This window comes from Siniperca chuatsi, linkage group LG1, assembly GCF_020085105.1.
Source record: "Siniperca chuatsi isolate FFG_IHB_CAS linkage group LG1, ASM2008510v1, whole genome shotgun sequence".
Taxonomy (NCBI): Eukaryota; Metazoa; Chordata; class Actinopteri; order Centrarchiformes; family Sinipercidae; genus Siniperca; species Siniperca chuatsi.
The window spans coordinates 10,738,202-10,754,869 of record NC_058042.1 but is presented as its reverse complement, the minus strand read 5'-3'; the positions used below and the strand labels follow the sequence as shown (position 1 = coordinate 10,754,869).

The window sequence follows — 16,668 nt, the reverse complement described above, 5'->3', positions numbered from 1 at the left end:
CACATGTAGTATAGCATGTCATCATTTGAGAATTTAGTTGTTTAGGAGGTGTGATGTTGCCATCTAGTGTTCAGGATTCATACAGTTGCAAGAAGCTGCTTTGTTAGTTTGATTTCATCAACTTTATTTTTTTTCCAGCATATATCATAAAATGAATGCATCTCAAAATGTTTCACAATAACAAAAGATTTTGATGAATCCCAATGTAAAACTGCCATTGCTCGGATAAAATAAAAGCATATGTACATTATCATATTTCATTGTATTTCAACAGAAATCTCTCTATAAAATAATTCAACATAAAAAAGCATATTTGAAGGTGGCATGGCTAGAGGTTATATTCTGTTTATGTTCAAAGTTTAGACATGTTCAAAATAGGATTTTCATTTGCAATTAAAAAACAACAACCCTGAGACATCTGTGGGGACATTGTCAGTCCCAACAATCAGGAATTTCTTGTTCTAGTTTCTATAATATAATGACAGCAAGCACTCAAGGACATTAAAACTGGTTCAATATCTACGTTTCTGTACAAGGATATAGTATATAAGTATGTAACTCAAATAAACAAAAATAATCCTATTAAGCGTAAAGAATGACTGAAGAAAAATGAAGCCCTTTATATTAGTTTCCTAAGCAAACAAACTACCACCAGTTATACCCAACAGCAGAAGCCACCTCAAATCAAGACAAACACACAGACAGACAGACATAAGGCCTCATTCTTATATAATAATGCCAACATATTGCATTTAAAACTAAAATACCAACTTGTAGATTACACAGCAGTCTAAAAAACTCTGGAGGATCTGTGAAATGTTTGTCCAGTTCCTAATATTTGTATGACGTTTTGGTTCACAACAAAAGGTACAGATCTTGCTCAGGTATAAATGCTGCCCAGGCATTTATACCTGAGCCAGAGAGTTTGTAACTGTTGACTCGACCTACCCACCCACTCCCTGTCTAAAAACGGGTAAGATTTTGGGTTCCCAGCCTTTCCTCAACTAATCCTCCCACAAACGACTTCACTCTCAAAATTGTTCTACCTCTCAAACAGAAAATTACAGATTGTGCTTCCTCTTAAGTCTAGTATAGTTGTGGTGTTTGAGCCAATTATGTCACAACAAGATCCATGGAGGCAAAAATGTTGTTTGAGCCAATTAGGTCACACCTAGAGTGTGAGGTAACTGGCTGCCATTGGAGTAAAGTCAATGGAGATAAAACAGAAGATGGAAGACAGTGGTTGATATAGGTTGGAGGCCTTAATTGTTGTAGTCCCTCCTTGGTGGCTTAAGGGCTGGCACAGGTGGTCTGTCACGATCACGATCATCATAGGGCTCATGACGGTCTCTGCGGCCATTGTAGCGGCGGTCATCATCATAGCGGCGGTCATCGTCATAGCGGCGGTCATCGTCATAGCGGCGGTCATCGTCATAGCGCTCATGCCGGTCACTGTACTTGTCACGGCGGTCGGAGTAGTTGCTGCGGTGATCATCATAGTCACTGCCTTGCTCACTCCGTTCCTCGTAGTGGTCTCTGCGATCAGCAGTGTTCTTCACACTGGAGTCATCATGACTCTCTATGACCTCTTGCCCATCGGTGCGGCGACTCTCACCATTTGTAGTTGGCTCTTTGTCATGGTACTGTTCCTCACGAACTCTGGAAGGCGAACACATAACAGTCAGATGTTTGGGTGTGAAAGGTTTTTATTTTGTTGTATTTCTTTGGCAGCATTCACCTGGAACAAACCTTCCACCATTGTTGCCTTGAAACCACATCAGCTGTGTTGTTGTGGTTGGTTCTTGAAATATTTTAGAAGTAGACTTATCTTCACAAATTTAGCTAAAGAAATCTGGTAGCAGGTGAGGTTTGTCTAAAGCTAAAATTGTTTTAACTATCAGATGGAATACGAGCACGTAATCCTGTCAACATATATGACTCAGCGACATGTGTAGGATATTGTCTGTGTTCATCATCACAAATGCTCACGCTGCTTGTGTGAAGAATGCAAGCTTTTGTGTTTTTGATACTGAGATTCAAAAATCTTTGGCTTGGCTCGATAAAAACAAAATATATATCAAGCAATCAGAGATAGACATAGGATAAATAGTCATTTGATCAAATGGAGCAAATATGGCCATGCAAAAGGAACAAAGTGCTAATATATGAAGCGTGTTCATGTGTAATGTTGACTTGCAGCTTCTTTGTTTGTTTATAATTCAGTTAAGGAAGGATTTTTGGGGAGGTGTCAGTCTTGGTGATTCCATTACTTACATGAAGAGTATGCGAAACTGGATGTCAAATGTAGATAAGCTGTTAAGATTACTTTTTGCTTCCTCTTTAAGAATAGATCTTTCTAGTTTTTGAGGACTTGAGATGTGCAAAAGCAGTCTCAAAGCTTTTCTTTTTTCAGTTCTGCATTTTAATAACTGAACAGTTTGTGTCTGATCTTTTGTGAGCTATATTTGATCTTTTGGCTATAAGTAGGTCTCTTTGACACCTTTAAATTTTACTGCAACAATCATTGTTTCTTTTCTTTTTAATATTTATGAGAAACACTTTTCAACCTAAATGCCCCGATATGACCGACCACCTGCTCATTCAGCCTCATGAATGGGCTGTATCAGATGTTAACCTCTGTTCACATCACAGCATCTGGTTTGTCAGTGTGAGTGTGTTTGCATGTGTCTTTCAGGGAGAAAAACTCTACCCCATGGCGTATTCCTCCCCTTTGTTCTTCTTCCGGCAGCAGCAGCAATAGATGATGACGATGAGTATGATCAAAAAGGCGACAACTGCACCAATGATTCCTGCAGTGGAGGCAACGTTTATGGAAGCTGCAGGAAGGAAGACGAATTGGGAGAAACAGAAGAGAAGGATGCATATTATAATGCATTGTTGTGAAGATGTATTTATTGGGAATACTAAGTTCCCAGATTGAAAATAGTTAATAGAAAACTGCTATAAGAAGGTTTCTCTCACGTGGCATGACTGCGAGGGTGATGTTGCAGGTAGCAGAGCGAATCTTGTTGGTTGAGGTGCAGATGTAGTATCCTGATGCATCTTTGGAGATATTGTATAGAGACAGGATGCCTCCCTCTGAAAAAAAAAGAGAGTCACATAAACACATTGCTGCTATCATGATTTCATTGTTTTCTTATTTTATAGACTACAAGTTCTACAGTGTTACTGCTCATAATAAACCAAAGGGTGCTCAATCAATAATCAGTGCTGTTTATCGTAGTTCCTAAAAGTTTGATTGTAGATTTTGGTGATACAATGGTGTAATGATACAGAGGAATGAAATAGTACTTTTATACAGACAAAAAAAGAGTGACATTATTGGTATCAGTGCTGATCTGTCTGTCGTCCTGTCAATTATTCACCCTGAAACCTATACAATCAAATGACAATGTCTGTATGGACTCTATGGAACACCATTTAAGTAGAGTCTGACCAATGCATAAGCACAGATGATACTGATGTCTGATTTTAGCATATCGCAGATACGTTGGCGTCGGCAAAGTAACAAGAAACTGCAATACAGAAATGCCATATACAGTATTTGGTTGAGGTCATTTCAGAACAGTGTTTTTTGTCCACAAGAGACTGTAAAATGTCCTGCTCAGTACACATCTTGGTCACATTTCTTTAATAACCAAATTTAACGGATCCTAATCAGAAGTGTTTGTTTCTATTATGTAAAAATAAATGTAGTGTGTTTTTTTAAAATTCTCAAATATTGACATTAGTATTTGCCTCCGATTATTTTTCTTTTTTGGACAGCCTAAATCACCAAACTTCAGAAGCTCAACAGTGAACTGTGTTGACCCTCAAAACATCATCAGTGTTTGAAGTAAAAGTCTTGGGATTTGTGAGCGCTACAAACCAACATGTGATTCACCTTTGAACATCAAACGTGGTTTAGAATTGACTCGAAAGCGGTCGCGTGACGGAGGTTAAGCTTCCAACTTGTATATTAAATGGAGCAGAAGGTGGCATGATTCTCACCCTCGTCATGACCATGGTCGTTCTTTTGTAAACTGTGCCAACAGTTGACTTATATTATTTCAGCATCAATAGTCCTGTCAGAAACTGTGTCACTAATACTCACTGTCTGTGGTTCGGGGGTCTGCAACACGAGGCATGTTGCTGACATCTCGACTTTCCCATTTATAAGTGGGTGGCGGGGAGCCTTCCTCAGACAAACATGTCAGGTTGATGTTCTGGCCGTACTCTGCCTTACCCTGGATCCTACAAATGGGCTTAGATGGAGCCACTATAAGAAAAAACAAACAACAAAAAGGTGTGATTTGTCCTTAAAAATTACAATAAAACATGTCTAATGTAACTCATTCAATCTACACAGTCAATCTAGATATTAAAAAGTAAATATGAATTAACTAATTTTCTAGTAAGGATATTAATATGTTGTTACACAATTTAGAATGAGTGTTTAACATAAATATGTCAACTGGTAACACAGTGAAGTAACAAAGTTGGTTAAAACACAGGAAGTGTCCTTTTGATGATCTACTTCCACATGTCATGCACATTGCACTTCATTGCTGTAAGCATGACCTGCTGCAATAGCTTACATATTTATATGCAAAACGCGATACTCACTGAGATTTAACATCTCAAATGCTCACTTAAAAGCAGAATATTTATTTGAAAATAAATGTAATGTTACCTAGAACCACCAAGCGTGCAGTGTCAGATGAGGTGCCCTTATTATCACCTGGGACCAGGACATTACACTCAAACAGACGGTTGTCTGCTAGTGTGATGGAGGACAGTTTCAGGTTGGCCTTTCCCGTGGCAATGTCTAAGTCCAGGGACACCCGACCTTCATACATCGTATCGATGTCAGTACTGGCTTCACCAGAAAAATACGTGAGGATTGTGACCTGTTAGACAACGACAGCATCAGAGGAACATTAAAAAGGAGGAAGAAAGCAAAGTTCTCTTGTCTTCTTGTTGTTCTTATTTATAATCCAGTACTAATGAATTAGGATTGTACTGATCAATAGAGAACCATGCACACATGCATATACAGTATATAAACACATAAACACATCGTAGTAGTCTGACCGATTTAGCGTTCAGTTGTTCAGCCTGAGCAGACCACGTGATGACAATTGATTTGCCTTTGGTTTGAAAACTGCAGGGCAGTGTGATGTTGTCACCCCTGGCATACTCATACACGTCCTTCGGGATGTCCACTGTGATGGCACCAACACCTGACAACACTGTCAGAGATTTAAAAACAGACAATAAATATTATTACCATTTGGCTGCAATTGCCATTGCCATCATTTATAAAAACAGTAAACTGTGGTTAAATTAAGTTATGTTAATCTGACTGCATTACACCCTGTGTGTGAAATGTGCCTTTGAATGATTCAGCAGGGGATCCTGTACAAGGATTAACCCACCCTCCCACCCACATACACCCACAGCACAGAGAACACACACTGGTTCTGTAATGTTTAGAACTGAACAAGGTATCTTAACTGATGGCTATATTGAGCTATATTAAATGTTATATTTATTTCTATAATTTTTTCTTCATATATATTCACACATTTATTTATCTATTTATAATTTTATGTATTTACATCAGTATTTGTGAGGACATGTGTGTGCCAACTAAAACCTTATGCACATACAACAACAATAAACCCTGGTTTACAGCAAAACTCAGGCAGCTTTGTCAGGCCTACAGAAGTGGGATAGAATCCTGTACAACCAGGCCAGAAACATGCTGACGAAGGAGATCAGGGTAGCCAAGAGGAGTTACACTGAGAAGTATAAACGCATTTTCGTCCAGCGACCCTGTGTCAGTGTGGAGAAGTCTGAAGGAAATAAACAGCTACAGCAAAACCATTCCCCCACACTGTGGTGAATCACCAACTGTCTGACGACCTGAATGCATTTTACTTTAGGTTTGACATGCCCGCATTCACACCCCTCACCTGCTCCAACATCAAACAACCACCTACAGGTCTGAACACATCCACATCTCCAAACTCAGTCATAGTCATAGCTCCACCTACTGACAACAGAAAGTCACCCTTCAAAAATTAAGCCCCTCCTTGCGGTTTCACTCACATGTACGAAATTTGGGAGGCAGATGTAAGATGCCAAGACCAACAAAAAAAAGTCTCTCAGTACCATGACCTAAACCCAACAGGAAGTCGGCCATTTTGAATTCATTTTCATATTTTTTGTGATTTATAGGGTCATTCTTTAACAAACTCGTCCTAAACCATTAATCTGATGCACTTCAAACTTGGACAACATATATAAAAAGACCTTCGTGATGAAAAGTTGCTCAAAGCTTGAGTTTTCGTCGAACAGTGTGGCCGTTATGGGGTGCCAACTTTTTATGTTTTGCCATGAAACAGGAAGTGGATTGTAACTCAACTGTACATGGTCGAGTCTCAACCAAAATTCATATGCAAGATAAGGGTCCCGCCCTGAACACAACTATATGACAATATTCAGTTGTTGTCACAGCACCACCTACTGGCAACAGGCAATTGCATGTTTTACACATTGATTTACTCCAGCCAACAGGTTGAGTACATCCACTTCAAATGCCGTCAGAAATGGACTTAAGACCTTCATGATGCTTCATTGTAAAAATTGTGAGTTTTCGGCAAATTGCTTTGGCGTGGGGGCGCGGCTAATTTTGATGCTTCGCCATGACACTGAAAGCTGTAACTTCACTTTACATTGTCTCAGCTGCCCTAGATTTCAAATCTTGCATAAGAGTCCCGCCCTGAACACATCTATATGACAATATTTAGTTATTGTCATAGCACCACCTACTGGCAACAGGAAGTCAGCCTTCTGTGACAAACATCATCCGATTTACATCGAATTTACATGGTGTGGTCTACACATGATATCTAGCAAGCATTATTAGTGTGTGGTCTCTAGCGCCACCTGGTGGACACAGAAAGTAATATTTAAACAGGAAGTTGCTGTAACTTCAGTTTATGCTTTATACTTTTTTTTATTTATTTTGTAAAAAATAAACATTAAGGAACAACGGGTAATTTTTTTCTTAATGCAATGCAGAGCTAATCAATTGTCAAGCATATAGGCCTACATTGGATTGATTTTAATAACTTTAATGTAGCTTACTTGAAGCATGCACTGTGCACCTGTATTATCTTGGAAAATATAAGTATCGGATCGAGACTCGATATGGCAGATACTCAATATTAAATGACTCGGATCAGGATCGGGGCAATTATCACCCTAAATTTTGAAACAAGTCTCATATGTTTTGTTTTCAAGGTTGCCGTCTACCTGAAAGACAACAATAGCCTACAGGTCAAAACATTTTAATAGGCCTATCTGATCATGTTGGTTTCAAGAGCTTCCATGATTTCTAAATTCTAGTTTCTTTGGATTATTTTTTTTAAAGGTAACTTAACAACAAACCAATTCTGGGTTTCAGAATACGGATAAAAATGTTTACATAAGCTGCGCAAACAGGTGTGGCAGCTCGGTAAGGCGCGAAGGAAAGAATCAAATATTATTTCTTTCAGGAATACTCACCCAGACACAGCAGAGTCAAGGTAGAAATCCTTCCCTCCATTGCCAACACTTTTATCTTCACAAACAAGACTTTTATCTTCACAAATTAACCGTCGCTGATTCTTCTGTGTATAGTCGTTTTTCCAAAAATGAAGGAGCCGCCTGGTACTATTTGCATCGAAACCCGACGACGTCCTATGAGTGAGTGATGCGCCCAATGCGTGCGTCCGCCGCCTCTGAAAGACTGACAGCGCTTTCCGCCAATCACTACAGCTCCTGCTGTTCAGGTAACATTCTTTATCCGCACACCTGGCGTATTCGGCCTGTCAGCAAATCCAGTATACCCGATTTTTCAGGGATACTCCTTCCCTCAATGAGTTTTCTCAGGGTTGTTTTGACAGCAGGAACACATATTGTTTTTCCCCATTTAGTTTGTTGCATAGTTTCCAAACCTATCCAAAAATGTCACAATCAGACATTTTCATCTTAAGCTCAATCTATAGTTTATGGTGTTAATAGCCCATAATATTAACAGAAAGGCATATAGTATCATTTTATTTATTGATTATCTTTTAACAGTCAGCTTAATGTTGCAAGAGAGAGACAAGGGACTGCCAAAATACTTGACAGAGTGTGGGTGGTGCAGATGTGTGCTGTTGGAACAAGAGAAGTCCTTTTTGTCAGACTGGTTTGACTGGTTTGGCACGCACACACACACAGAAACAGAAAGAGAGAAACAACAAAAAGAGTTCAGAGCTGTTTCAGGAACTCATTTTAAGCATATTGTCCTCTAATGACTGATTACAGTTTAAAATATTTGATTTTGAGTGACTAAACACACTCATAACTTTGAGCCTCCTGGTTTGTGTTTGGCTTGAGTTGTACTGTGTTGTCGTGTTGTACTGCAGCACCGCTCAGTGGATGTCTGAAAAATATCCAACAATGCTCTACATCCTGCTGCACAAAAATGGAACAAGCCTACTAATGATTACATGAGTCCCAAATTTAATAACTTTAAAAAAAAAAATGTTTCTGTGTGGAAAAAGATATACTTTTAAATAGGAAAAAACATGGCCTCATTCATGGGTAGAATACGAAATGAAAAATTCTAATTCCAGCCACTCAGGTGAATGGTTAAAAGGTATAGTTCGACATTTTGGGAAATACACTTATTCGCAATCCAATCTTTATGCTAAGCCAAGCTAACCGGCATCTGGCTGTAGCTTCATATTTAACAGAGAAATGTGTCGATCTTCTCATCAAACTCCCCAAACTATCAATGTCTCTATCAATGAAAGTCCCCATCCATGTTAATATTAGTCACCATTCACCATTTTTCCTCTTAAGTTCCATTAAATTCAAGGCAAAGAGACTTGAACACTGACTGACAGTAGCCTATCACATATACATCTGTATTTATTTGTCCAGCTCTTTGTTGAACACATTAGAAACAAGTTAGATGCTATCAAAAACTGTAAGTGTGTCCCTCATCCTATTCACATTTCTCTGTAATTCAGCCTGACATACAGTATTGCTGGATATTTATCCTATCTGACTTGGGTTAATAGCTGCTCTGTGCTAAGGATTATTAGATTACTTAGTGTCCTTATTGGAGTCCAGGTTACATAAGGACCACCACCTAACTCCGTGAGATATGCAATAATTAGACACTGATACACCATCCATGTCCCAGTTTTTGTTTGTTTTTTGTGATTTATGTAATTTCTGTTTCCATGGAAATATTCCTAACATTCATAGTTCATCTAAAGCTGTTTTGCATACATTGTTTGTGTTTTGTGGCTAGCTGTAACCACTGGCAACCACTTTCAAAAGAAAATGCCCTTATTTGTGCAGCGCTACAGAAGGTAAAACATTTCAAAAGAAATATGTTCCTCCACAACTTGTTGACAACATCAAGTTATCAAGCAAATTATTAATTGAATATGTTCGTTCATCACAATCAACATATTAAACCAGCAAACATAACACAGAAGAAAATTTAGATTCACTGTGCTCAAATTGCCTTGAGATAATTTGCTGTGAATTGTATTTAAACATGGTGACAGCATGTTGCCATTCCCTCCCTGTTCTGTAATTGTCCTCAGCCTGCCTTCTCATCTTGTTATCCTGCCTGCTTTGCTTTCTCACCCTTACTTGCCTTTTTGGATTTTTGTTTTTGCCAATGCCCCTTTGGACATGGTTGCCTGTTTTGAACCTCTGTTTTTTTTTCTGACCAAGTAATTATAGCCTATTTAATGTGTATTTTGAAATCAAATCCTTATTTATAGAACTGAAACAATGGGAAAAGCTTAATTAACTCATATGATCAGCATTATTGTAATCATAATCCAAACAATGCTAAAAGTATAGGTTGTGATCATTAATTGGTAAATAAACATGTTTAATCAAGTAGAGAAGATACAAGTTTATTTCTGTATTTAACTGTGAGGTGTGAGAGAGTTGGTATTGCTGATAGTGTTTTCATGATTCTCTGCCCAAGGATGTGGTAAAAGTTCATGGTTTGGCTTTCTGAAACTGTTTCTGTATAGAAGCAACCACAATCAGTCTATAGCACGTTACAAAAACAGTCATTTGACATAGGCATTAGAAATGGTGTTCCTGTTTGCAGATTGCAGAGGTAAATGATCATTTATGACATGCAAATGAGCATGATATTGCATTTGTGTAACTTTCAAATAAGCTTCTTTATTCAACTCGTAAGTGTCTCACTCTGTCACTTATGACATCAAACTCCTTTCCCCTATGTGTCATCACTGACTGGTGACTGAGAAGCAAAGATGAAACACTGTGCCTTAATCATAAGTACAGTCATGGTTGGAGGCTGTAAAGGTTTTATCCCATCACCCACCATTTTATTTGTCTGTTAGAAGGTTTCCTGCCTCTGTTAAATTCTTGTAAATCCTGCAGCATTTTGTGCAACTCTGTGCAAGTTAAAAAGAGCTTCAATGTGGCATTTTTCTGGCATACAGTTCCACATTACAGGCAGGGGACTGCAACAAAAGATAATTGAACTGTGTATTTCCGCTGTAAAATTAGGCAACAGTTGTCTGATCATAGTGAGAGCGTAATAACATCTTTTGCCTGACATTTGCATGACATTTTGTGCTTCAAGAGTAACCTTTTTCTTGTTTAAATTATTAATTTCCTTTATTGTATTTTCACAAAGCCAGAAGCCCTTTTATAAAGGGTGAAAAATATACAAAAGATGATTGTTTGCTTGCATACATTTGTGCTTTTTCCACCCATTGTATATATCTGTATGTAAGTGAATGAGAATATACAGTATATATTTTATCCAGGCCACCCTCTCTCCTCCAGGTGTTTTTCCATCTCTCATCCCCTCCTTTTCCTCTGCTTAACAGTATAACCAATTTCATCTCTTGTGCTCCCAGCAGTCTTATCTCGCCTCCACATAATGACTCTGGACCAGAAGACACCTTTCATTTGCTATCTCATAAAATTATAGCACGCAAAATTGCCTCGCAGCTCTTGACAAACCACAGAGATAAACAGGGATTAGAGATGTTCTTTCTGTGTGGCACACCCTGCTGGATTACTGGTCATCATTGTTTCTGTGTTTGTATCTGTGTTGAAGAAACATTTCAATCACCTGTAAGGGGTCCTTCATGGATAATTTCTCTGCTTGAGTGCCCGCTGATGGCCTGTCAGTCCTTTTTCATCTCTGGTACCTGTGAGGTTCCATTGTCCTGAGGCAGCCGAGGGTCCATAGAGACATCACTTTTTACAGGAACCCTGTGGGTAATTGCAGGATGTGGAGCCACCAGGAGATCAGGTAAATTCGAGCAGTCAGTCTGTGTAAACACTACATCTCATAGCCCTCACAGGAGCAAAACCTGACTCACTCTATGGCTAATGCATTAAACTGCTGTTGGACTGCATGGGTCATAGTTTCAAATTACTGTATCTGAATTGAGCTCAGATTCTCAGCATGCAGTTTTAAAAGAACAAGGCTGTAATAGATGGTTAAATGGTTAAGCTTGCAGTCGCCTAAAAGTTAAATGATGATATTAATTTGCTTAACTTAATTTACAGCAACGCTAGTTGTGTGGCTCTATGGATGGCAATGCCAGTTGGTCGGTTCACCACTTTGGTCCAGAAATATTGCAACAACTGCTGCATGGATTGTTGTGAAATTTGTTTCTGACTTTCACGGTGCCCAGAGGATGAATCCTCCCAAAAATGACTTTGGTGATCCCCTGACGTTTCTTCTAGCGCCAACAACAGGTAAAAGTTTTCTCTTCTCCAGTAAAATATCTCAACACACTGGATGGATTGGCACAAAATCTCTGGTTCTCAGAGGATGAATCCCAATGACTTTGATGACTTCTAGCGCTACCATGAAGTTGAAGTTTGTGGTTTTGAGTGAAATCTCTATCTAACTATTGGATGGATTGTACAGACATTCATCCCCCCTCAGGATGAATTTTAATAACTATGGAGATCCCTTAACCATAACCTTAGTCATTTATCACCATCTTCTGCTCAAAATTATAATTTGTCCAATATTTTGGTTTATACCTGTCAAACAAATGATATTCCCATCAGCCTCAGCTGTACTTTGTGTTTAGTGCTAATTAGCAAATATTAGCATGCTAAACTATGATGGTGAATATGCAACATTATACCTGCTAAACAGCAGCATGTTAGCATTGTGATTGTGAGCATGTTAGCATACTGACATTAGCATTTACCTCAAATCACTGCTGTACCTCAGTACTGCCTTACAGAGCCTAGCGTAGCATGCCTGTAATTTTGGTAATAGCAGTCCATCCATTTGATCTATCTATTTTCTAAACCCTCCATCATGTTCAGGCTTGAACACACATTTGGTGAGAGGGGGGTACACAGTGTAGTAACAATTCAGTTCTTTTCAATTGAAAACATATTTATCCCTATCAGGGTATTTTCTAATGGCAGTTTACAATAACACAGACAACAAACATCAGGGGGGAAAGCAAAACAGGATAGTTAAAAGGCTACATGGACTTCCGTAGTTATCAGGAAAATAATTGCACAAAACACTGAATATGAAGAATTAAAGAAACTATACAGATCAATAGCAGAGTGAATAAAAGACTTGGAATAATGATTACTTTTATAAACAGGTAAAGCATAACGTTGCCCTGATTCACTTCATATGTGCTTTGATAGACTCATCGATGTCCTTAAGATTTGTTTGGTAGAAAATAAAGAAGAATTCAAGTCTTTCTCTTTCACTCCAATAATCTTTAGACAGATCTTAACAGTAATTTCTCATGCAGTTTTTTTTTAGAGATATGCTGTGAATCCTGCATGTAAAAGGTCAAAAGACTCAATAGCAGAGTGCTAGAATGTCTAAAACTAACTGCACTGCAATTAAATTTCAGAAGAGATGTGCTCCCACACTTAACTACCATCTGTGTTTTAATCCCACGTTAATTGATTATTAAAAAACTTTGAATTTCAATATTTTTATCATGCAAAGCACTCTCTCTGACATTATCTCTGTCACATCTCACATCAGTGGTAACATTTTCATTAACACATGCATAGGAATTAGAAAACATGCTGAAATTAGATTAGAATTGAGACACGTACAAATACACACAACACAACCAAATACAGAAATGTGTTGCAAATACACAAAACAACAACAGAAGCATTTCCATGGTACACCAAAAAGGTTTGTGACTCATGAAGTCAGGTCCAGTCTGTATCATCTGTTCATTGTTTTTCTGTTATTTGTTTTTCTCCATTTTGGGCTGTCTGATCTGTAGTGTGCACTTACCTTGCGGGAGCATGCAGAAAAAGTTTGTAAAGCATTTTTGAAACTGAAAATTAAGGTAAATTTGAAGGAATTTGAAAACAATGTTGAAAAAGTACTCAGTAATCAGAAATGAAGCTCTAGCGAAAGTTCAGTCAGGAAGACTATACTTCTGCATCCTTAGGTTGTAGTTAATTCTCATACCATCCTGCCATTCACTCCATGCTAACTCATATTTCCTGCTGTCATTATCCGGGGCTGTCAAATCGGGATATCAGCAGCACTCAGATTGCTTCTCATCAAGAAGAAGCAAGTGCAGAGATCATGGAAATATTAAAAGCTTAAGGCATTATTCCGGCTCCGGGCCTGGAGCTCTTGCAGCTACAAGCTTTGGCTACCTATGAGGTTTGCAAACCATCAGTCCAGGCTTTTGCTAGGAAAAGACAATAACCTCATCAGCCTAATTCTCCCATCCCCAGAGTACGAAAACAAAATTTCCACCGGTGAAAATTTCACAGCCATGATCAAATCTGCCAATCCCAGATTGTCAAGAGACATGGCAATTGGGGAATTTGTAGTTGCTTTTGGCATTTTTTGCGATGTCATATGCTCTGTCTACCCAGAGCGTAGACAAGAACTGGACACATATTTGGCTCTGATCAGTGACCTTAACTGTAGTATGGAAAAAATATTTTTTACCAATACCACAAATGTTTCTCCAGCAAAGCAGCACTTTACATCTCCCAATCAAACATCCACTCGGGCGTCTTTGCAGCAACTGCAAAGACGCCCGAGTGGATGGTAGTGGACGCCCTCAGCTGAATCGTTGTGGTGCAAAGACTTATTGAAAATCCACCCTTCTACTCCAAGAAATGTCCCAGCTCTTGCATCAGAACTGTCTTCTCATTCTGATTCCGTATTTGTCAATCATTTGCTCACTGGTCTTTCCCAAGGGTTTTGGGTAGGGGTTTTCTCGCCCCTGTCCTCCTCATCCGTGTCAAAAAACCTACAATCTGCTCTCAAAGAGCCAGTCATAGTGTCTCAGCTACTTAAAAATGAGCTTGATTAAGGGGTATTTAAATGGCCAATACAACTCTTTGCCATTCCCCATGTTTCGCTCCAGTCCCATAGGAGTAGCAACAAGAAAATACTGGAAAAGACTCCTATTTGATCTTTCTGCTCCTCACTTTGGCCCAATTCCTAGCGTCTTATTCCACCCGAGCCTTTTTCTCTCCATTATTTCACCGTCGACAATGCCATCAAGCTCATTAAGCTAGCCGGCCAGGGCGCATGGTTCTCCAAAGCCGATATCACAGATGCCTTCAAAATAGTTCAAATACATCCTTCGCAGTGGCATCTCTTCAGCTTAAAATGGGAATCCAAACTGTATTTTGCTGTGCGCCTCACGTTCGACTGCAAAAGCAGTCCTTCCATTATTAATCAAGTATCCGAGGCCCTTTGCTGGATTATTTTAAACAGTATCCGAGTCCTCTCTCTTCTCCACCTTCTCGACAATTTTCTTCTGACTGACCCTCTGAGCAACAAATCTGGCTCCTCACTGTCCAAACTGAAACACCTGTTCAATCATTTAGGCATCCCCCTCACTGACAAAAAAACTGCCCGCCGCGAATTCCTGGTTGTAGGTAATTTTCATACCATCCTGCCATTCACTCCTGTCTCGCATGCTCACTCATATTTCCTGCTGTCATTATCCGGGGCTGTCAAATCGGGATATTAGCAGTTCCATCAGCTGGTCTCATCTGTCCAATAGCACTGTGACACACCTTCATTGTCAACCAATCATCTTACTATCGTCAGTTTAAATATGATTCTCTGCCTTCAGTATGTTCATGCAACTGTTGTGCGCCTCTCCACCTCCCTATCACCGCCAGTCTTCGCAGATCCATCAGCTCATCGTTCCACGAACCCCTTCAGCCATCAGCCCCAGCAGAGTCATCAGCCACCACCACCACCACCAGTGTCTGGACTCCATGGGGGGATTTATTCTGCTGCTGCTCAGGGCAGACGTTCTCCATAACCAAAATCTCTCTGCAGAGTCTAAGCGCCAAAGACTCTGTCAAGATTAACATCTCACATCATCTGTTTCAATAAACTCTATCTTTACTTCATTCACTTGTCTCTCCTGATTGAAATAATAACCAGGTTCATCAGTGATGACAGACGGACTGTAGCCTGTTGTGAATGTTGGAGTGACCAAGTGCACATAAATAGCGTTTCCTACGTTAATATCTGTCATAAACACTAAATCTCCTCACAAATAATTAAAATTACTAATTGAATTCCAGTTTTTAGCTCTGCAAGGTCTTGTGAGGTATATACAGCTATCACTTTCAGTGCATGCCCAGAGTAGAGCAGTAGCAGAAGTCAGAAACCCACAACATAAACATAAATGGATGATACATGACTTGTCTTCAATAACTTCATGAGTCACAAACCATGGCAAGAACAAGCGTGTCCAAGCCGTGTTCAGCACTTTTTAGTGTCCTCTGGAAACACTTCCATTGTCGTTTTGCGTATTTGCAGCGTGTTTCTGTATTTGGTTGTGTTGTGTCTTTGCAGCATGTTTGTGTATTTGCAGTGTGTTTTCAATTTAATGAAGATGTTTTCTTAATTTGCTAGTGTTTTGTCTATTTGCATGTATTTTCTTAAGTTGTAGTGTGTTTGCCCTTGTTGGCTACTGTAGAAAATACATTGGGGGAACCTGCATGCAGCTATAATTAAAAAAATAAAAAAATAGATTGTGATGTAATAGTATTATTTATGGTGTAATCTATGCTGTAAATTCACTTTGCTTACTGTGATTCTACAGCTTGTAACAAATTATTTAACAATTATTTAAAAACGTTGCTCCTGTTGCAAAACACAGAAACTATTTTCAATCTAAAAATACATTAATGTCCCACTCTTTTTTAGCAATGTCAAACTTAAAGGACTGGTGATATGATGCTAAATGTGAACAGTGCCCTTTTAGATAGATAGATAGATAGATAGATAGATAGATAGATAGATAGATAGATAGATAGATAGATAGATAGATAGATAGATAGATAGATAGATAGATAGATAGATAGATAGATAGATAGATAGATTTGACAATAATAAAAGAAAATGCAAGACTGCAATCACTCAGTCCTGACATACAGTTTACAATATACAATATATAACATTCAAATTGTCAAGGATAAAAGCTAAAAACATGTTTCTATTTTGATCCAAGCTTAGAAAAGAGGAAAAGTCACAAGTCAGACATGACAAACGCAACTGAGTATTTAGCCCATTTTAAAGTTTTTAGATATTTCTCAAATTGT

General features: G+C 38.8%; 1 protein-coding gene and 1 long non-coding RNA gene across 2 annotated transcripts; one reads left to right on the top strand and one right to left on the bottom strand.

Moving 5' to 3' along the window:
* Positions 1–99: 99 nt before the first annotated feature.
* On the bottom strand, positions 100–7,787 carry LOC122874532 (cell surface A33 antigen-like). Its single transcript, XM_044192528.1, has 7 exons — positions 7,576–7,787; positions 5,095–5,252; positions 4,694–4,910; positions 4,115–4,279; positions 2,983–3,099; positions 2,711–2,837; positions 100–1,659 (listed from the first exon to the last, which is right to left on the bottom strand). Exons 1-7 carry the CDS (start codon positions 7,613–7,615, stop codon positions 1,263–1,265), a joined length of 1,221 nt encoding a protein of 406 aa, XP_044048463.1. The 5' UTR covers positions 7,616–7,787; the 3' UTR covers positions 100–1,262.
* Positions 7,750–15,866, top strand: LOC122874543. Its single transcript, XR_006377628.1, has 4 exons — positions 7,750–7,841; positions 11,171–11,368; positions 11,629–11,820; positions 15,232–15,866. It is a non-coding gene; the product is annotated as an uncharacterized LOC122874543 (long non-coding RNA).
* Positions 15,867–16,668: the final 802 nt, after the last annotated feature.